General features: G+C 46.3%; 1 protein-coding gene across 1 annotated transcript in view; it reads right to left on the reverse strand.

Annotated features, from left to right (window-relative positions):
- The window catches only part of LOC115104092 (voltage-dependent L-type calcium channel subunit beta-1-like), a 34,241-nt gene that overhangs the window by 5,471 nt on the left and 5,536 nt on the right, over positions 1–23,234 (reverse strand). The window contains 9 exon segments of the mRNA XM_029625298.2: positions 1,128–1,237; positions 1,386–1,444; positions 1,546–1,626; positions 6,430–6,527; positions 6,530–6,589; positions 7,989–8,056; positions 8,562–8,698; positions 9,008–9,130; positions 9,504–9,623. Coding sequence (XP_029481158.2) covers positions 1,128–1,237; positions 1,386–1,444; positions 1,546–1,626; positions 6,430–6,527; positions 6,530–6,589; positions 7,989–8,056; positions 8,562–8,698; positions 9,008–9,130; positions 9,504–9,623 — 856 coding nt within the window.

The following is a 23,234-nucleotide window of genomic DNA, read 5'->3' on the forward strand; positions in this document are numbered from 1 at the left end:
CCCCAGCCCCCCCTATCACATTTCCCCTGAACCTCAGACAGACAGACAGACAGACAGGCAGACAGCAGGCAGATGCTCAGCTGAGCAGCCTAGAGCCACCAGAGCCAACCAGCCAACTCATTCGGCTGTGTAATTAGTCTACTCTTTCCAAGCCTTAGTTCAAGTTGTTTTATTACTGCAAGCAACAGGCTTTCACAAACATGTGTGAGGAACAGACAGGCAGACAGATGCATGAGGGATGAGTGTATGAGGGGATGAGGAGAGTAGTGAGAGACAGACAGGGGAGGAGGTCAGAGGGAAAAAAAAGCTCTCGGTTGTTTTCCTCGTGGGGTTGAGAGCATACGTACCCAGCACGTCTGAGAGACGTAGAGCGAGTGGAGGGAAGGAGAGTGGTGGAAGAGAGGGACAGGTGGGTGGAGGGTAGGAAAAGACAGGATGGAGAAAGAGAAGAGGCCAGGTCAGAGAGGGACAATGAGTAATAAAGCTAGAAGGCTGACAGCCCTTTCAAGGTTGTCGGGCCTACACTGCCCCTCTCTGCTCAGCTAGCCTCTCCTCTAGAGGAGCCTTCCTGTTCTGTGCTTAGCCCTACTCACTGATATTGAAGACGATCCACGCCAAATGGAGTGGATTGATGACCTTCTAAGTAAAAACATTTGTGTAATTCAATTCCATTTCAATTCAATTGTTGAATGGGCGACTAGGAGGCTCCCTACTGCATGTTGTCAATAGATGCTAACATCCAATCAACCAATAATCCCTGACCTTTTACTGACCAGGTAGCTATTACCAACAGAAACAATACTTTTAAATATCTCTCTCCCAATACTCGGAGACAGGTAAACACCAGTCTTTGTCCAAGTACAAACTGGTATTTCATTTAGAATCGGGCAGGTCATCAGCAGGATCAAATACTTACACAAGCTAAGATGGATATATGAAAACAGTGATGGTGAAAGGTAACAACACAGTAGCCCAACGGATGATAAGAAACATGAACTAACAAAGTTTTTTGACATGTATCAAGTGGGTGTGTGTAGGAAAGGCACAGAGCCAGTCCTGGCGCTTATTGCGATCAATGGTTTTCTTTTAGGTACAAAGATGACTTGCCCTACAAGGTCCTGTCTTACCCAGGCTGGAGCGGGTGCTGGAGCGCTCGATGATGGTGTGTTTACTGGGGTTGTTGAGGACCGAGCGCTTGGCAAGGGAGATGTCTGCTGTCACCCGGGTGATGGATATCCTGGAAGAAACATTATCAACCAATCAGGGCTGAGAACTGGGAAAGTCTTAAAGCAGGTTAAACGAAATAACTAAGTTGAAGACATTTTCAACCTTTACTAAATATGGTCAATATTTCAGTCAGGTTCTCTGGCTGGCCTGAAACTCACCTGCCCTCAAACTTATGCTTGAGAAAGTCAAAGAGAGCCTTTTGCATCATGTCAGTCACCTGGTGGGAGACGAGGAGAAGAACAACCGGGGCGTGGGGATATGACCGGTATAATAAACCATGAAGAACGTTGGGGAGATTGAGCTACACGGTAGCCTTACCTCGTAGCCCTTCAGTGACGGCCCCACTAGAATGATGGGTCTCATGGAGGGGACCACGTCGTACGGGGGGACATGCTCCATCTGAGCCAGACAGGAGAGCACCAAGAGAGGGGTGAGACACTATAACCTCTGTGTCTGAACACAGACATGCACGCGAACAGAGCTCACGCATACTCTGAGACGCACAATCTACAGCCACTTTGTACGCACGCGTCTGGAGCTACACAATCGACTGCCACAGAAACACACACACACATAAATCAACATTATGTCAACACCAACTCTTCCTCTCTCTCTGTACAGTAGACTACAGTCAGAATGATATGTAATGCATTTCAGCATTTCAGACAGAGGCCATTTATTATCTTGGAGAGGGTAAAAGACCAAGCTCAACAATTTTCACAGAAAGCAGTCATTTTCCATTTCTCAGTCTGCTCTCCCAGTCATAGCAAATTAAATAAACCATAATCAAATTGGATCAGAATGAGCTACGGAGAGTGGTAAGGGCCATTATTGATAATAATATATATATAGAAAAAATCTCGAGGAGCTTTCGTGCAGCCAAAGGCTCATGTGACTGCAGTTCCAGTCGAAGATAACACTCTCTCTCCTACTCTCTCGTAGTATGTATCTGTGTGTGGTGGACCCCTCTTGCTTTATAGAAAGAAGCCAGATAGACACTGAGCCAAATGTTATTTTAGGCCCAGAGAAAAATGGACAACAAGCACACACACTAAACCTACAAAAAGATACCCCTCATTTTGAACCAACATACAAGAGAACGTATTTCAGACACTTACTCAAACACTCAAATCACATTGAAAATGGAAACATACACAGCACTCTTACGCAAAACACCCACACCCAGTCAATCAATATTCCAACAAGTAAAACAAATGCATCTGGCCGACAACGCATCTATAAGCATCTGTTCTGTTATAGAAAGCGCCCCGTTTTGGAGTGACAGGTGAGGGGAGAACACTAAGTAAACCACTCCCATGGTCTACCCACTAACAGATAGGCAGGCATTAGGAGAATACAGATGAAGGATCTTCATTTCACCTATATTGTCACGGCAAAAATAATCCCGCAGCAACAGGTTTTGAACGTTTAGTCCATAGTGTTGGCTGATCCGTGGTTAGGCCATTAAAAGTGCAATACTGTTAATATAACGGTGTGTTTGTGTGGGTTTTCAGTAAATGTATGTAAATCACGAAGCTCATTTGCATTTCCTGCAGGACAATTCTCAGCAACAAAAAGTGATCACATTAAGATCCTACACCCGTAGGGTGCTAGCGTGTATTCGGTGTCCGCTCTCTGTATTCCCAGCACGCCTTCTCCTCTGTATTCCATGCAGCACTTTAGTGCACTGAGAGCAGTAGCATAGAGGCTTGAAGAGCTCTCCTCCACTAAAGGTACGTTACGTTACATAAAGCCACACCTCCACGACCAGGCAGTGGACTCAGTTCACCCCATTACAAATTCACTACATCTAAAAATACACTTAAGAACTTTTCCAAATGGTGCTCATCACTAGAGGTGCAGTGCTGGGGGAAGTGTACTGCGTATCGCCATTCATCTCTCTCTTTCTGAATGACATGAACTTTCACGTAATCTATAGAGAGTGTTTTTGCTATTGGAGGACAAAGCGTGCCTCTGCCTCCACAGTCTCCTGTATCTACGGGATCAAAGCTGTGTTGACAGCTCTGAGATAGCGAGGGATAGCGAGGCGGGCTGATGACAGGCTGTCAGGCTGTCAGTCAAAGCAGCCGTCCGGAATGGGCATGAAAACACATCAGGGAGCATTAACGTTCACCAGAAGTGTGAGTGACAGGGGCCGTGACACGCCTGCACCTGCTTACTGGCAGCCCGTGTTTACCCAATCAGCTCTGACTGCATACTGGCAGCCCGTGTTTACCCAATCAGCTCTGACTGCATACTGGCAGCCCGTGTTTACCCAATCAGCTCTGACTGCATACTGGCAGCCCGTGTTTACCCAATCAGCTCTGACTGCATACTGGCAGCCCGTGTTTACCCAATCAGCTCTGACTGCATACTGGCAGCCCGTGTTTACCCAATCAGCTCTGACTGCATACTGGCAGCCCGTGTTTACCCAATCAGCTCTGACTGCATACTGGCAGCCCGTGTTTACCCAATCAGCTCTGACTGCATACTGGCAGCCCATGTTTACCCAATCAGCTCTGACTGCATACTGACAGCCCGTGTTTACCCAATCATCTCTGACTGCATACTGGCAGCCCGTGTTTACCCAATCAGCTCTGACTGCATACTGGCAGCCCGTGTTTACCCAATCAGCTCTGACTGCATACTGACAGCCCGTGTTTACCCAATCAGCTCTGACTGCATACTGACAGCCCGTGTTTACCCAATCAGCTCTGACTGCATACTGGCAGCCCGTGTTTACCCATCAGCTCTGACTGCATGCTGACAGCCCGTGTTTACCCATCAGCTCTGACTGCATACTGACAGCCCGTGTTTACCCAATCAGCTCTGACTGCATACTGACAGCCCGTGTTTACCCAATCAGCTCTGACTGCATACTGACAGCCCGTGTTTACCCAATCAGCTCTGACTGCATGCTGACAGCCCGTGTTTACCCATCAGCTCTGACTGCATACTGACAGCCCGTGTTTACCCATCAGCTCTGACTGCATGCTGACAGCCCGTGTTTACCCAATCAGCTCTGACTGCATACTGACAGCCCGTGTTTACCCATCAGCTCTGACTGCATGCTGACAGCCCGTGTTTACCCAATCAGCTCTGACTGCATACTGGCAGCCCGTGTTTACCCAATCAGCTCTGACTGTATACTGGCAGCCCGTGTTTACCCAATCAGCTCTGACTGCATACTGGCAGCCCGTGTTTACCCAATCAGCTCTGACTGCATACTGGCAGCCCGTGTTTACCCAATCAGCTCTGACTGCATACTGGCAGCCCGTGTTTACCCAATCAGCTCTGACTGCATACTGGCAGCCCGTGTTTACCCAATCAGCTCTGACTGCATACTGGCAGCCCGTGTTTACCCAATCAGCTCTGACTGCATACTGGCAGCCCGTGTTTACCCATCAGCTCTGACTGCATGCTGACAGCCTGACAGCCCGTGTTTACCCAATCGGCTCTGACTGCATACTGACAGCCCGTGTTTACCCAATCAGCTCTGACTGCATACTGACAGCCCGTGTTTACCCAATCGGCTCTGACTGCATACTGACAGCCCGTGTTTACCCAATCAGCTCTGACTGCATGCTGACAGCCCGTGTTTACCCAATCAGCTCTGACTGCATACTGGCAGCCCGTGTTTACCCAATCAGCTCTGACTGCATGCTGACAGCCCGTGTTTACCCAATCAGCTCTGACTGCATGCTGACAGCCTGTGTTTACCCAATCAGCTCTGACTGCATACTGACAGCCCGTTTACCCATCAGTTTGACTGCATGCTGACAGCCCAATCAGCTCTGACTGCATGCTGACAGCCTGTGTTTACCCAATCAGCTCTGACTGCATGCTGACAGCCCGTGTTTACCCAATCAGCTCTGACTGCATACTGACAGCCCGTGTTTACCCAATCAGCTCTGACTGCATGCTGACAGCCCGTGTTTACCCAATCAGCTCTGACTGCATACTGGCAGCCCGTGTTTACCCAATCAGCTCTGACTGCATGCTGACAGCCCGTGTTTACCCAATCAGCTCTGACTGCATGCTGACAGGCTGTGTTTACCCAATCAGCTCTGACTGCATGCTGACAGCCTGTGTTTACCCAATCAGCTCTGACTGCATACTGGCAGCCCGTGTTTACCCAATCAGCTCTGACTGCATGCTGACAGCCTGTGTTTACCCAATCAGCTCTGACTGCATACTGACAGCCTGTGTTTACCCAATCAGTTCTGACTGCATACTGACAGCCCGTGTTTACCCAATCAGTTCTGAAGACAGAGACAAATGGAAGCCCTGCTTGCATTTGGGGGTGGAACTAACATTTCCCTTCCTACAATTCCTCCCTATCATTTCTAATTTCCCATAATTTATTAATTGATCATTTTGGAACACAATATCCCTGGGGACAACTGCAACACGGAAATCTTCTTCTTGGGGTATAAGTGAGGAAATGTTCAAATCCAGTCACCTCCCACTCTCTCTAGCATAAGCTGACATGAGAGCAGACTGAGGAACATGGAGAGACAACAGAGAGGAAGAAGAGGAGGAGGACGAGGCAGAACAGAAGGTAAAGGTCAATTAAAGGTCGGCACCGACTCACCGACTTCTGTTTCTGTTTAGCCGGACCACCTACAGTATCATTCCGCACACAACCCCCACGAGAAGACAGAGCAAAAGGGACAAAAAGCACAAAAGACAAGAGGACGTGTTGTTATTGACAGGTGACGGTTAGTTGGGAATTGGGAGTGGAGCTGTTCAATAGGACAGCGGAGACCACACCCACTGTAGTCTGATCGATAATGACATTTATTGTTTCGGGTTGCACCGCCGACGAATATTCATACATTGCTTTTGCATCTGCCAATGTATGAACGTGGTCAGGTTTCGTCTTTAGCTCAGCTCAACCCCTCCCCCAGTTGGCCAGCGCAGAAACACACCGGCAAACAGAACTCAACGTCACCGTGGTGACCAGAGACTGAGGGGCCAATCGGGATTAGGGAGTCAGACAGGCGCTGGCTAGCGGCGGGAACGGTGGGTCAGTTTAGTGCAGTAAGTCGGAGACGGTAAGGGTAAGAGGGGTTAGTGAGGACAGACAGAGGTTATTAAAGCCTAGGACTGGGCCATAGCTTCGTGCAGAAGGGGGGTTTGGTTGAAGGGAGGTGGGGAGGGGAAGCAGCCGTGGTGCCTGGGTCCCCTGGAGGGCTTTACCTTCTTAAAGAAGGGCAGGCGGTGGATTTGGCCCTGGGGGGAGGTGACGCTGCCTGCGTTGCCCTTGGGGGAGCGAGGGTCACCCTGGGGCTCAGGGGCTCCTCGGCATCCAGGTCCAGGGGGTCAAGGTCAAAAGCCATCGTGGACATGTCCACATGAGCTGAGGGGTGGGGGTGGGGGGTAGAGAGAGAGAGAGAGAGAGAGAGAGAGAGAGAGAGAGAGAGAATATCGAGCAATAGTGAAAAGAGGAAGAAAAAGTGGAGATGTATACAGAGAAATGAGGAAAGAGGAAAAAAGGGAGGACAAGAAAGGCAATCAAAAGCAGAGAGAAGGCCAGACACAGATCTGAGATCGAGAAATGGGAGAAATGACAGAGTTCTGAACCAGAAATAACAGTGCTGAAATAAAAGTCAATAGGTGACTAAGTAAAGGATAAATGCTTTTGGTCACGACGAAGTCAGTGCATGAGCAGGTCAGAAAAACAGTGATCGCAAACAGAACAGTGAGTAAGAGAGAGATGCGGAGAGAAAGGAGGTGGAAGAGCGAGCTATTCACTGCTGAAGAAGAAGGTGGCGGAGACGAGAAAAAGAGAGAGAGAGCAGAGAGAGAGCAGAGAGAGCATAGAAGAAGAGGTGCTAGGAGGTGGAGGCAGAAAAGGGGGTGTAGCTGCCCTGAGGAGGGTTTGCTGTGTGCTGGGACTGGTTAAGGTGGTGAGGGCTCTGTGTTTTGGATGTGGGTAGGGGTGTTTTAAGCTGGCACAGCCAGGCAGGAAGAGGGGTTTGGTATATCAGTTCAGGTACAACAAATAGGCTTGATAAAGAGAACCATACTATAACTGTTGTGCATTAACGTAACACATCCATCAACGGAGAAACAACGTGTCTGATCTCGTCCGTCTGTCTTCAATTCAATTATTCAATTCAATGAATTCACTCCCAGGCGGCTCTTATCTAATAAAAACATGTATATATTTCTGTCAATCTTTCCTTCGGTCTCTATGCCAGTCTATTCATTTCCCTCAGTGACTCGTACTGTCTATCCATCAGCGTGACTGAACTGAACTATCCCGTTGCTGCCCGGTGCCAACACTTTAAGGTGTGGGCTGCGTCTCAAATTGTGAATCAAAGTGAATTACCTTTGACCAGGGCCCATAAGGCTTTGGTCAAAACTAGCGCACTATGCAGGGAATAGGGTGCCATTTGGGACGCGAGCCTGGTCTGGCCAAGCGTAGTGATCAGATTTGACGAGAGGAGCGCTTATATCCTCAGCTGTGTTTCAGGCTGGTCCTGTTAGCCATGCTAATGACAAACCTGCTATAGGACCCCTCTCTTTCTCTCCGTCTGACTCTCACTCCCAGCAGCAGCAGCAGCACCAGCACCCACCCAGACGCTCCCCTCCACACTGCAGATATCTCATTCGTCATGGATCACTAACTATCCAACTCAAATCTGCACGGAATATTAGCGACAGGCCGTGGCAGAGGGCTATATCTATAGCTATTGTGTGTGTCTCTTCTAGCCAGCCGAGCTGTGAAGATGACCCCCTACCCCTGACCTTACCTGTGCCAGGAGGGGTGGGCCTGCGTGTTCCTGTGGCAACGTCCAGGCTGGAGCTGCCACCAGATTTGCTGTAAGAGGGAGGAGGAGAGAACAATGAGTGGATGGTTACTGGTAGGTGAAAATTGAAGTGGATTGAAAAAAAAATGTCATTGAAAATAAATGGAACTTTTCCCATTTTTAATTGTGAAGTAGCGACTGTTGTGAAGTGGTGATTGGGTGATCATTGTACTGTATTATGTTGCATGCATTGTGGAAGCTAATTGGATAACAGGGTTGGCTCATTTCAAATTGAAGGCAGTCAATTTAGAAAGTAAACAAAAATTCAAATTCAAGGGCATTTATTTTCAATGACTTCTCAATAAACTGAAAAGTAGACGCTACTTATTTCAAAAGTTTAAAAAAATTATAACAATTCAATTCAAATGACTATCTGAATTAACTGCCTTCAATTCGAATTGAGCCCAACCCTGTTGGATAACAGCTCTGACATGACGGTAGCTGACAGGTCTACGTTGCTGTAAAGTGACTGGGTGATGGGTGCCAGGGGACGTGGGTGTGGGCAGCAGCCAGTACCTGGAGCTGAGGCGGTTCTGTCTCATCTTCTGCTCCTGCAGTAGCCTGGTGTTCTCCAGTTTGACTGGGCTGGGGATGAACCCCACCTCACAGCCCTCCTTCACCAGACGCCCAATCCACCAGTCATTATTGTACTTCTGCACAGAGCACACGGACAGACAGACAGACAGACAGACACGTAAATGCTAACCAATAATACACACACCAGTCTTCTCCTCCCTCGCTCACGGAGCCCCTGCTGTGTGTTGCCAAGGCAACCGCCGCCGCCATCGACACATCAATCAGATATAAATATGGAACCGGATGTTTATATTATAACAAAATGCCACTTCACCATATCCCACTGTCTTCGTAAAGCTCCAGGGGACGGGGGACTAAATCATCTTCAGAAATGATCTAACAATAAGAAATAAGAAGGCCCAGTGTTGTTTACGCAGCTCCGGTACCTCTTTGATGTGTAGGAAGTCTTTGGCTTCAAAGGAGATGGCCATGCCCTGCACTGGGACGTCGTCGTTGGGCCCAGAGTTGTAGCCCACATTCGTCCGCACAGCAAAGGCCACTGGTTTGGTCTGGAGGGGTTGAAGCAAGGAAAGAGAAAGCCGAAAGAAAGAATGAGAACGGAGGATAAGAATGATGAATGACATGAGGGCGATAGAGCGGACAAGACGGAGGGGGGGGTGAGATATTACTCAACTTGTCATGTCGCGCGATGTCTATAATGTCACAAAGACTGTTATTGAATGTTAATTGGCTGGAAAGACAGGCTATAATATGTGTTAACCGTGTACCTAAAACATCAAGGGGACACTGTTAGCGAAATTAGTCAGGTGTATAGTTAGGGTCAGGGCGAATGGTTAAAGACCGTGCTGTTCTGTATGTCTGTATGGGGTACTATATAACAGAAGGACAGGGCCACAGGGAAGGGCCATGGTGACCTCTGACCTTAGCTTTCTCGAGGGTGGCCAAGGCCTGTAGGTCTGCCTCCTTCCTCAGTGCCTCTGGGTCCTCCTCCAGGGACACATCTGAGTCCGACGGCCGGCTGGTGTAGGAGTCGGCAGAGCCCTGCAACACACACACGCACACACACACACACACACACACACACACACACACACACACACACACACACACACACACAGGGACAGAGTAAGGAAGTGAGAGTGAGTGAGTGTGTGTTTATGTGTGGGAGAGAGAAAGAAAGAGGGCAGAGAGAGAGGAGGTATAGAGAGAAGGAAAGAAGGAGAATGTGGGAGATGGTGGCATGGTCATTTTTTCTAGCGTGCTGTATGTTTGTTCAAGCGTGTGTGTGCATGTTTGTTCGAGCAGGGGTGTGTGTGTGTGTGTACACAAGCGTATTCTATGGCATGACCACACGTCCTTGAATAAAAAACCCTGTGCCTGTAAAGGCAATAAAGACAGCAGTACTACTGGAACCACACACACACACACACACACACACACACACACACACACACACACACACACACACACACACACACACACCTCCCCATAACAACACCAACAGACAGACAGGGGGGAGAAATTAGTGGAATGTAGAGGTGTGTGTGGAATAACACAATCAAGGCCTTGTGCCCAACGTGATAATCTGGGATCTCTCTCCCTCTCTGCTTTATGTCTCCTTCGCTCTGTGCCGCTCAGTCTCTTCTCTCAATATATTATTTTCCACTGCCTGTCTTTTCACATCTCCCTATGCGTTGCTCCATCTCTGTTTAGACCATAATATGTACTGTAGTGTGTTCTGTCCATCTCTGTTTAGACCATAATATGTACTGTAGTGTGTTCTGTCCATCTCTGTTTAGACCATAACATGTACTCTAGTGTGTTCTGTCCATCTCTGTTTAGACCATAATATGTACTGTAGTGTGTTCTGTCCATCTCTGTTTCGACCATAATATGTACTGTAGTGTGTTCTGTCCATCTCTGTTTCGACCATAATATGTACTGTAGTGTGTTCTGTCCATCTCTGTTTAGACCATAATATGTACTGTAGTGTGTTCTGTCCATCTCTGTTTCGACCATAATATGTACTGTAGTGTGTTCTGTCCATCTCTGTTTAGACCATAATATGTACTGTAGTGTGTTCTGTCCATCTCTGTTTAGACCATAATATGTACTGTAGTGTGTTCTGTCCATCTCTGTTTAGACCATAATATGTACTGTAGTGTGTTCTGTCCATCTCTGTTTAGACCATAATATGTACTGTAGTGTGTTCTGTCCATCTCTGTTTAGACCATAATATGTACTGTAGTGTGTTCTGTCCATCTCTGTTTAGACCATAGTATGTACTGTAGTGTGTTCTATACTACTGACTGGTGCCTACCTCATTCTGAATGGCCCGAGGGCAAATATCCCAATCACCTATAATTGTCATCAGGTCCACCTCTCTGTGGTATTTCTTTTGTTTCACCCTTTATTTATAACCTGGAGGGACAAAGGGTACCTGCCTGCCTGGCTGCCTGACTGGCTGCCTGCACTCAAGCCTACTCCTCAAATACACACACATTACTGTCTGGCACAGAACACTTGGCTGGTGTAATATGGGTGTGAAGTGGATGCATCAAAACACATATGCAAACCTGAATCACATCTGATCAGGCGCTTTGATGTGTTTAACACCCAGTGCCAACAGATTCACTGAGTGTGGGCGTGTCAGAGAGAGAGGGGGAGATAGAGAGAGAGATAGAAAAGAGAGATAAAACAGCCTAAGGCCCGGATTTAATATTAGCACTGATATATTACTTATGAAGTGGCTATGGTTTTGTCTACTTCCACCACCAGTGATCAATGGTAACCGGAACCTCTCTGGCTGACCCTAATCCACCCATCCACACAATAAAAACCCTGGCATGGCCTCCTCTCCTGGGGGGCTCTGCTCAGAGCGGAGTGTTCCCTGCCTGGCATACTGTACACCACAGCCCAGCACTGGTAGTACAGCCTGGCTCACTTGTAAAGTGTTTGAGTGTTCTCTTTATGTAACTATCCCACTTGTTCGGTTTTTCCAGGTGTCAGACTCTCTCTCGCTTGCTTGCCGCATACACCCGTGGGAGGTGCAGACAAGAATGTGGACAGCTGAATGTGCGAGGCAGAATGAGTGAGTCATTAGGTGTGGGGTTTTAAAATAGAGGTGAGAATGTGGTGAGAATTGACATCCACCATATGTAATGACTTGAAATAATTCCCCGGTGAGAAAATGGGGAGTTCAAACACGTAGGTATTTGGTAATTAGCACATAAGTATGTGCTTAAGCAAAAGTGCTTTAAAAAAATGGTGCGATCTCAAAATCAGAAAACTTCCCGACTCCCTATTGGTCTCTCGGTCTCTGCCTGTTATAACAGCAACTGCAGGTACTGTTGCTACGTATAGAGCCGTGTGAAAGAGAAGAAGAAATGAAAAGAAGGGTTGAGTCCCAGAATGCCCCAGAAGGTAGCACGGGTCAGGGGTCGGAGGTGAAGGTTCAGCGGCTTCAGCCCCCATCTCTACTCCAGAGCAAATAGAGGCCAGACAGGACTTGAAGGACTAAATATACACAAGGGCAACCTGTCACAGACAGACAGAAATAATGTATGTGAGTGAGAGCTAGGCACTTTGATATTTATTGTGCCACTTTATATGGTTGGAATAATAATAACAAACAGAAAGTTGATACTTGTGCTGCCACCTTTCCCATCAAAATCAATCGGTGGCTTAGCAATGCCACGCCCGGTAACAAAGGCAACAGGTAGCCACTTCCAGGGGAGCCACCCCTGACCATCCCTACTTCCTGTTTCATTAACACAACACACCCACCCTTGCCCGGCTCCCCGACACAGACAGACATGCAGCGTTTAATAATGGTGATAATAGCCGTTGCCACTTACCGGCTCTGAGTCATCCTCTAACCCATACAGGTGCATCCCAACATGGAGAGCTGATTATTACAGAAAGGTTAATTAAGATAGATGGGAAACCAAGAGGACTGTGTCTGTCTAAGAGAGAGAATAAAGAGGAGAGAATAGCTTACTGCCTCCTCAGAATAACTCTCACAGAACAGCAACTGCTGCAACAGGTCTGTGATGCAGTGAAGCGAGAGGGAGCAAGAGGGATGTGTGTGTGTGTGTGTGTGTGTGTGTGTGTGTGTGTGTGTGTGTGTGTGTGTGTGTGTGTCTGTGTCTGTGTCTGTGTCTGTGTCTGTGTCGTGGTCATACCACATGACAAACCCGCAGAATAGAAAAAAGAGGGAGTGAAATCCATAGAGAGAAAAAGAGGGTGAGACACAATTAGGGACTTAATCAATCCTTTACTAAACAAATACAGTCTGGTGGGGAGGGGAGTGTGAGGCAGGAACCAGGGTGATGTACCGATCAACAGGCAGTAGGGATGCCTCTAATTACTCTTACCCTCCCGCTTATTCTTTCTCTCCTACAGCCCTCTCTCTCCTAAGCCTCTCTTTTCCTCTCTCTCTCCCATCGCCTCTCTACATACTCTTTTAATGCATACTGTCCTTCCCTCTCTTCCACTCCCTCCCTCTGTCAATGGATTCTGTCACTCATTTAGTTGTTTGCTTCACTTCACAGCTCCTGTTCAAAATAGCTAAAGACCACCTGATCCCATAGCTGCTCTCCCATTGGCCAGGCCAGAGATCCCAGTAGTGTCATAGTAACCAGCCCAGCTGCTTAGTTCAGAAAGAGAGAGAGAGAGAGAGAGAGTGAGAGAGTGAGAGAGAGAGAGAGAGAGAGAGAGAAACATGGGGAGGATGAGAGACACCATCAGAATAGCACCGCTCACTTTAGAAGTGGTGAAGGCAGGAGAAATGGCTAGATTAACATGCTCTCAGAAACATACTCAACAGGTGACTAATGGCTACAGCTGAGCTTATTTGATAAACATCCTGCTTTGAGGCTTTGCCTGTAGAGCTGGGCTTATAGACAGACAGTTGAAGTCAGAAGTTTACATTCACTTTAGCAAAATACATTTAAACTCCGTTTTTCACAATTTCTGAAATTTAATCCTAGCAAAAATTCCCTGTCTTAGGTCAGTTAGGATCACCACTTTATTTATAAGAAAGTGAAATGTCAGAATAATAGTAGAGATAATGATTTATTTCAGCTTCCCATTGGGTCAGAAGACCCATTTGCGACCAAGCTTTAACTTCCTGACTGATGTCTTGAGATGTTGCTTCAATATATCCACATCATTTTCTGTCCTCATGATGCCATTTATTTTGTGAAGTGCACCAGTCCCTCCTACAGCAAGGCACCCCCACAACATAATGCTGCCACCCCCGTGCTTCATGGTTGGGATGGTGTTCTTCGGCTTGTAAGCCTCCCCCTTTTTCCTCCAAACATAACGATGGTCATTATGGCCAAACAGTTCTATTTTTGTTTCATCAGACCAGAGGACATTTCTCCAAAAAGTACGATATTTGTCCCCATGTGCAGTTGCAAACCGTAGTCTGGCTTTTTATGGCGGTTTTGGAGCAGTGGCTTCTTCCTTGCTGAGCGGCCTTTCAGGTTATGTCGATATAGGACTCGTTTTACTGTGGATATAGATACTTTTGTACCTGTTTCCTCCAGCATCTTCACAAGGACCTTTGCTGTTGTTCTGGGATTGATTTGCACTTTTCGCACCAAAGTACGTTCATCTCTAGGAGACAGAACACGTCTCCTTCCTGAGCGGTATGACAGCTGCGTGGTCCCATGGTGTTTATACTTGCGTACTATTGTTTGTACAGATGAACGCGGTACCTTCAGGCATTTGGAAATTGCTCCCAAGAATGAACCAGACTTGTGGAGGTCTACAAAAAAAATTCTGAGGTCTTGGCCGATTTCTTTTGATTTTCCCATGATTTCAAGCAAAGAGGCACTGAGTTTTAAGGTAGGCCTTGAAATACATCCACAGGTACACCTCCAATTGACTCAAATTATGTCAATTAGCCGCAGAAGCTTCTAAAGCCATGGCATCATTTTCTGGAATTTTCCAAGCTGTTTAAAGGCCCAGTCAACTTAGTGTATGTAAACTTCTGACCCACTGGAATTGTGATACAGTGAATTATAAGTGAAATAATCTTTCTGTAAACAATTGTTGGAAAAATTACTTGTGTCATGCACGAAGTAGATGTCCTAACCGACTTGCCAAAAGTATAGTTTGTTTACAAGATTTGTGGAGTGGTTGAAAAACGAGTTTTAATGACTCCAACCTAACTTCCGACTTCAACTGTATATAACAATGACTGGGTCCCACCCAAATCAATGAGACGGAATGTTTCATAATACGCACATCTCTGTTAATATCACTCCATACTTGTATAGAAAAGATTTAGAAGAATTTAACAAGATTCTTATATGTTCTCCCTGAAACTTGTCAGTAATACACATGGCAGCAAATACACTGACAGAATTCATCAAAGATTTTAGTAGTATCTGACTTGTATGGGTGAGTAACATTTAGACACAACAGAAATGTTGCAAGTATTATCTAGAAAAGAGACATGTAAGCTAAGCCTTCTAAGGTTAGCAAAGCATGTGATGTCAAAGCATGTGATGTCAAAGCATGTGATTGTCTGATGTCATTCAGCGAGTTGTCATGGCAGACTTGGCTTCTTATTGAAGAAAGGAGGAAAGAGATACCTAGTCAGTTGCATAACTGAATGTATTCAACCAATATGCGTCTTCCGAATTTAACTCAACCGCTCTGAATCAAAGGGGCGGGGGGGGGGGGGCCTTAATCGATGTCCACATCATTGGCAGTTGTTGTGGGGGTTTACTGCCTTGCTCAAGGGAAGAATGGCAGATTTTTCCACCTTGCTGGCTCGGGGATTCGAACAATAATCGCAACACTCTAACCGCTAGGCTACCTGCCACCCCAGAGGAGGGGAGGAGAAGCAAAGGAGAAGTCGAGGTGGAGGAGGGAAGGAGGAGGATGAGGAGGATGAGGAGGAGAAAAGGAGGATGAGAATATGGGTAATCACTTCAAAGCTGAGACATGCCAGGTTTCACAAACCAGATTTCCTTAGCAAATATTCCCCTATATCTCTCCTTATCCATGAAAAACATTTTACAGTAATAAATGCTTTCAGTTGAACCCCAGTAAGGTTACTCTACCCCAAAATCCAAAAGGTGCAGCAAATACATGAATTGATCAGATAACAATGGAACAACGATAAATAATCAAGTTACACTGCTGTCAGGTTGGAATTATGTAACTGTAAGTCCTCTGGAGTTTGGAGAGAGCTCGTAGGTAGAGTTTGTAGGCAGAGTTAGTAGGCAGAGTTAGTAGACAGAGCTAGTAGACAGAGTTAGTAGGCAGAGCTAGTAGGCAGAGTTAGTAGACAGAGCTAGTAGACAGAGTTAGTAGGCAGAGCTCGTAGGTAGAGTTAGTAGGTAGAGTTAGTAGGCAGAGCTCGTAGGTAGAGTTAGTAGGCAGAGCTCGTAGGTAGAGTTAGTAGGCAGAGCTCGTAGGTAGATTTAGTAGGCAGAGCTCGTAGGTAGAGTTAGTAGGTAGAGTAAGTAGGTAGAGTTAGTAGGCAGAGCTCGTAGGTAGAGTTAGTAGGCAGAGCTCGTAGGTAGAGTAAGTAGGTAGAGTTAGTAGGCAGAGCTCGTAGGTAGATTTAGTAGGCAGAGCTCGTAGGTAGAGTTAGTAGGTAGAGTAAGTAGGTAGAGTTAGTAGGCAGAGTTAGTAGGCAGAGCTAGTAGGCAGAGCTAGTAGGCAGAGTTAGTCGGCAGAGCTAGTAGGCAGAGTTAGTAGGCAGAGCTAGTAGGCAGAGTTAGTAGGCAGAGCTAATAGGCAAAGCTAGTGGGCAGAGCTAGTGGGCAGAGCTAGTGGGCAGAGCTAATAGGCAAAGCTAGTAGGCAGAGCTAGTGGGCAGAGCTAGTGGGCAGAGCTTGGCAGACCTAGTAGGCAGGGCTAGTAGGCAGGGCTTGGCAGAGCTGGGCAGAGTTAGTAGGCAGAGCTAGTGGGCAGAGCTAGTGGGCAGAGCTAGTGGGCAGAGCTAGTAGGCAGGGCTGGGCAGAGTTAGTCGGCAGGGCTTGGCAGAGCTAGTAGACAGAGCTAGTAGGCAGAGTTAGTAGACAGAGCTAGTAGGCAGAGCTGGGCAGAGTTAGTAGGCAGGGCTGGGCAGAGTTAGTAGGCAGGGCTGGGCAGAGTTAGTAGGCAGGGCTGGGCAGAGCTAGTAGGCAGGGCTGGGCAGTGCTGGGAAGAGTTAGTAGGCAGGGCTGGGCAGAGCTAGTAGGCAGGGCTGGGCAGAGCTAGTAGGCAGGGCTGGGCAGAGCTAGTAGGCAGGGCTAGTCAGCTGACACCACTGAGACATGGAGGTATGAGAGGTGAGAGGCTGTAATTTTCACCAAGCAGCCCTGACTGCCTTTCTTCTCCTGCTCTCTTCCATCTGCAAAGTGGCTTCCTTCCACTGGGGTGAATTCACACCTGCTTAGCTCTGATATCGAACAAATTGGGGGAGAGAAGGGGGGGTGAGAGAGAACGAGAGTGAGGAAAGGGAGAGAGAGAGAAAGAGGGAGAAGAAAAAGGAAAGAGTGGGAGTGTGAAAGACAAGAGCGTTGAATAATGAGGGGAGAAAAGTGTTGCCTTGAGGGGAGAAAAGTGTTAATGATGTTGCCTCTTCTGATGAAATGAAGGCCTAACCAACTGTTCCAGTACATGATGGCACAACAGAGGAGGGAGAATGGTACAATACTGTTATGGAGATGTGTACATTGTGTCTACAGGCTACAGCTTAAGTTATAGATGCATGATATTTGCACGTCTGTAACTTTCTCACTCCTAATTATTTACGATGAATTCCGGATTCTCCGTAATCAAGGTAGCATCCACATTAATGTAGAAGAATTTCAAAACATATTCTATTCTTATTTACAATAAAAGTGACAATACTTCATTTACCATTCGTTTCTATCGGGCACAAAGTAATATGAAACACAACCAAAACAATCAGGAAATGCATCTAACAAATTTGTAGAGTCACAAGCTTGATGTAATCATTTCATGCTAGGAACATGGGACCAAATACTTCAACTTGACTACTTTAATAGACATAAATTCATTTGTCCCAATACTTTTGGTCCCCTGAAACGGGGGGACTATGTACAAAAAGTGCTGTAATATCTCAACGGGTCACCCGACGATATTGATGAAAATACAAGTCAAATTAAAGCTGACAGTCAGCACTTTAACCTCATTGTATCATATAAAATCCAAAGTGCTGGAGTACAGAGACAAAACAACTGTCCCGATACTTTCGGAGCTCACTGTATCCAGTACGGGTGGATGAACAGTATAAGCATCTATCTAGTGTCCTCCTTTGTGACTGTCGGAGGAAGAATAACACGTGCTGTGAAGTCATATGCCTTTTGCCTTGATGATGGTATAAAGATCTACGGATAAAAACAGACTACGATTCAAAGTGAGAAGGCGGTGTGTGTGGGACAGAGTGAAATAAGATCGAAAAGATAGCAAGAAAAGATACCGAAGTTAAATACAATAATGGTCCAAACCACTCGTATGATTGATTATGGCATTCTAATCCTGACAAGATCACACTCTCTCTCTACTCCCCTAGGCTGTATTTCTGTATCTCCTCCTGCCCTCCCTCTCTACTCCCTCCTGCCCTCCCTCCTGCCCTCTGTGTGATCGGAGCAAACAGTCTGCCCAGCTGTAATCACAGTCAGAGACAGGGCAAACACACTCAGACAGACAGCAGAGAGGGCGACGGACAAAATCCATGATCATGCCCAGGCTCAATCCCTATTCTACAGGGCTTTCACGTCCCACAACTGCCGCATTGTCATAAACAGTAGTCAGCGGTGAAACTGGAGACCAACAAGCAACACTCCTCCAGAGGATTAAAAAGCAACAGGTATTGAGAAGCAGGGAGCCAGGTTTGAAGCTAACAGTGGACTAAAGAGAGGAGCGTTAGACATGTCTCGCATGTCGCGCGTCCAAACGTCTAAATGGCCATGTGCCTTGGCACACGATGCGTGCCCGTTGTCATGCATGCATGACAACGAGCCCGGACGACGGACATCCGTGTCTTCGTGGCCTGCTATCTAAAAAAAAAAGGCCCTGCAGTGCTGAAAGAGACAACAACAGAAGACGTGAGTCATGTACAGACCTCACCGGAAATACACAGAGGTGTGATTCAGCTCAAAGTGGGCACTAAATTAAGTAATATCAACAATAACTTTTGGAAACGGACAAGCTAATGGCAGACTTGTACAACTAATTATACCGTTGAGACATACAGCATTTCAAAAGGTACTTTGAAACCAAAACAACAACTAAAACAATGACAATACGCATAGGAAATGTAACATTAAAAAAGCACTAAAACGTCAGAAAATATCCTCCTAGACGTCCACCTATCAATAAATCAGCTACATAAATATAGCACTCTGTCTGAAATTTGTGGAGGTCAAAAACCATTACATTCACGTGTTACGAAACACTGACGTTACGGACTATGTGATCGGCATCTCTGGGGATCCAGGCTGGGACCAGCCTGGATCCCCAGAGATGCCGATCACATGTTTCACAATAGAGGGGGCCTCATAAAATGGCTGTAGGGGCTAGGGTCTGGGACTGTGAGGCTGGTGGGTCCCTCGGCAGGCAGGCAGTCTACCAGGGGGACTGGAAGTCTAATTAAAAACCCAGCTCCTTTCCTGCAGCTGTGGCCCAGCCCAAAATGGAATCACACAACGCAGGCGAAAGAAGAGGATCAAAGAGAGCGAGAATGAGAGAGACTGAGAGACACCAGGAAATGGCTCATCCAAAACTTTTTTTCTAAGTTAATGTGTCCTGTCCACCAACCTGAATTTCAAGCCTCTCTGACACACTCGCCCACATAGTCTTACAGACACACTCCAACACACACACTCCTACAGTACGACAAGGCGCCCTTTCTGGACCGGGTGCCAAAACAGACTCACCAAAAGTGTAAAGCGTTTAGCTAGATCTGTCTTACCATGCCGGGCCTGCGATACCTGTCAGTCTGCTCCATACCGCGTTTGCCACGTTCACCACACCACGGCAAAGCAGAGGGGCAAAGCCACAGTCCACACCAACGACCAGCAGTGTGTGTGTGTGCGTGTGTGTGCGAGAGAGAGAGAGAGAGAGAGAGAGAGAGAGAGAGAGAGAGAGAGAGAGAGAGAGAGACCGTGCCGGCAAGTGTGTAAGTCCAAAAGTATGTGTGTGTGTGTGTGTGTCTCTGAAAGAGAGAGAGCCAGAGAGAGAGTACTGTATGTGTGAAAATAGGAGAGTGCTCTCCTAACCCTCCTAACACACACCCCCACCTCCAAGAACCTGAACCTTGTGTATGAGAAAGGGAGAGGGGAGTGAGAGAGCTGGGACTGGTGGGTGGGGGGTGAGGGTCAGGTTGCAGGACTTGTGCTACATTTGCAAACTTGGGGAATTATATTTAGCCCTGGCAGGACAGAAACAGGACCGTGAACGCAACGCAACGAGCCCCAGAAGGAGGCTTGGTATGCAGCCGTCAGTCATTCAATGCCCCAACTGACGTGGGAAGAGAGGCTGGGGCAGGGGAAAAAAACACACAAAAAAACGTTCCTCTATCCTGCTCTCTGTCTCTCTCTATGCCCGGAACGGGGACATCAAACAAGGGGATGATATGGGGTTAGAGGGGCGGAAGTGACCAGATGGGGCGGGCGTGAGGAGGGAGGGGTGAACAGTGTATCAGCGGCAGCAACAAGGACTTCCAGTGCACAATAATATGACAGCACACTTGGAACCAGTCAGCACCCAGGAGGTGAGTGTCCCTTAAAGACAAGGGAAATAAAACGGACACTTTTCAAGGCCACACAGGCTTGTTCTAAAAATCTCTTTGATTAAGTTCAGGCAACAGTTGGCATTCCTGTTCCAGCATCACAAACTGGATACAATACCTACTAGCTTTCAGTTCTAATGTGTTGCACTTCAATGGATTATTCCAGCTTCTACTATCATGAACATGTCCCTTCTTCTTTAGATCATACTTCCTTATGTCATGATCATACTTCCTTATGTAATGATCATACTCCCTTATGTGATGATCATACTTCCTTATGTCATGATCATACTTCCTTATGTGATGATCATACTTCCTTATGTCATGATCATACTTCCTTATGTAGTGATCATACTTCCTTATGGTGATGATCATACTTCTTCATCAACCCGAAAGCAGATACTTAGATCAATTCAAGTAGTCAGCAAATAAGTGTTAAAGCCAGTGTTTAAAATGGCTCCAGCCTGCTAAACTAAGGGCCCGATTCAATCATATCTGCTTTAGTTGACATCCACATAGCTGATATTTTTACATGTCGGAGGTGGGGGTGTGTTAGAGCTGTCCAACCCACAAATGGCTCCTCGCATTATACTGTACCTAAAGCAGACATTGCCATTGGCTGCATGGAGTCACAATAAGAGAAATCCCATGCAGACTGTTTACAAGTCCGAACACTGGGATGTGCGATGTAATCTACACCGAGATTAGGCTGATAGAAATCCTCATTATTTTGTTTAATGATTTTACATTTGAGTGTCATTATTTCTATATGTCCTACATTATTCTTGTTTTCCTATATATCCTTGTTTTTCATTTCTAATGCGAGTGGAATGGATGTGGCTTGGTGACAACGATCACAAGAGCAGCTGCTCATCGATTTGACAGTTCCAACCTCTGACACCGCCAAAACATCAGCAGTGGCGTAGCCCCCCACCCCACAAGGTCCAAGCAATTCTAATGCTAACGTTAGATTCAAATATTAACGTTCAATTATTCAAATATGTCATCCAAATCTCCAAACTTTCTTTTGTTTTATAGCACTATTAAATGCTTCAGGGCATCACTTCTTTAGCATTTTGGCATGTTTTTCTAGATTTAGAACAGAAAATAACGTTTATAAAGCTAACATTATCCCTTAGGTCCATCACAGAAAATACTTTAATTGATTAAGCATATGATGCAGAACAGTGATTACATTTTATTTCAGAATCTTAAGGGGTTAGCCATCTGTGACATAGTTGACAAGCCACTGACCGAGTTGACAGATACTCAAGACCGACATATTTTTGCCTCTAAAAAGAAAAGTTCAATACAAACATCTGTGAAATGATTCACTTCAAAATCGCCAATAAAAGAACAACAACCATTCTATCAGATCTTTCAGCAATCTGACGGAGTTGACGTTACACAAAAATCTGACGGAGTTGATATTTTACGGAGTTGACCAAAATTGCATTTTTCTTCTTCATTCAAGTGGTATACACAGTAGCAATTCGTTATTTTTTCCTCGGTTGCTTTATGACTCTAAAAGCTAATTAAATGTAACATATTTGACCAAATCTCCGGACACATCTTTTTGGAATCACAGTTTAGTCACAAGACATTATTTTTCAATTAATATCCATTATTGCCATTTGTATTTTATTTTTTAAACACTATTTTGGAGAGTTTGACATTGGGATCCTTTGCATTTCCAGGCATAGAGCCGACATAGAAATGAATATTATTGAAGGTAGTTTGAAAACTCTAAATATATGTACATTTTAAGCTCAAATAACGCAACAAAATAATTGTTTTAAACTATAACGTTTCCCTGCCGGACAAGGATTAGTCCCAACTTTAAAGAATCCCTGAGCCCAAATTTCCTACTATTCTACACATTTTGCCATGAGACTAAGATAAAGTGTTTTATTTCTCAAGTGAATTTCCTGTAATAACAACAACAAAAAAATCATGTTCATGTATGTTTTTTTTTAAGGGGGTGGGGCTCGGGCTGTATGCTACATCAGTGTACATCAGCTATGTGGGTGTTTTGCTATCGCTGGTTAACGCTTGATCTGATTGAATCTAGGTCTAAGCTAGGAGAGCAGGGGGTTGAAGGCGGGGTGGAGGGGAGGGGAGGGGAGGGGAACGCACAGCTCTGGTGTCTCTCTATTCCACCAGCAGAGGGCAACCTCTGACACTGTGACAGGTGCCTCGCCATGGCGGACCGCAAGGAGTGGTTGACTGACTGGTGATGAACAGGCAGCCAGCCAGGCCACAGCATGAGGAGCAGATTGCCAGAGACAGGCAACCAGGCAGCCAGGCAGCCAGGCAGGCTAGTATTCTCAGAGCCACTCCCAAGTGTCAGCCACTCAGACTCCTGTTTGGTTTCCTCTCCTCAAAGAGAAGCAGCCGACTGCCAGGCTGCACTGACAGAAGGACTGATGACATTTTCTCTTCCAATGGAAAGGGAACATACACCCTAGCAGGATTTCCCACACAGCTGAGGAAAATCACAAGGGTGAAAAACAATGAGGAAAAATGACTAACTGCCACTCAGATGGAGGAAACTGTAACTATCGGTTTATCAAATTCTCCTCACTCAAATGAGAAGAGGTGATTTCAGGGTGTATTATTAAAGATTGGCTTCATCCTGTGAACATTGCGGTCGCAAAATTTCATTTGTTTGTCCTGAGCTTGGAGCAGCCTTCTTTTACGTAACACAACCCCCTCTGTTGTGAAACAGCCAATTGACCTGACCCTGGTGCCGTCAAAAATAATATTCTGTGATTCATCGTGACCTAATAGCGTTGGACTGACACAGTAGCTCTAAATGGAATGGCAAAAGAAGGAAACTGAACCCCTGCGAATGAGCCCCCGAATGAGCCCCCAGGGATGCCAGA

The sequence above is a fragment of the Oncorhynchus nerka genome, linkage group LG21 (assembly GCF_034236695.1).
Source record: "Oncorhynchus nerka isolate Pitt River linkage group LG21, Oner_Uvic_2.0, whole genome shotgun sequence".
NCBI lineage: Eukaryota > Metazoa > Chordata > Actinopteri > Salmoniformes > Salmonidae > Oncorhynchus > Oncorhynchus nerka.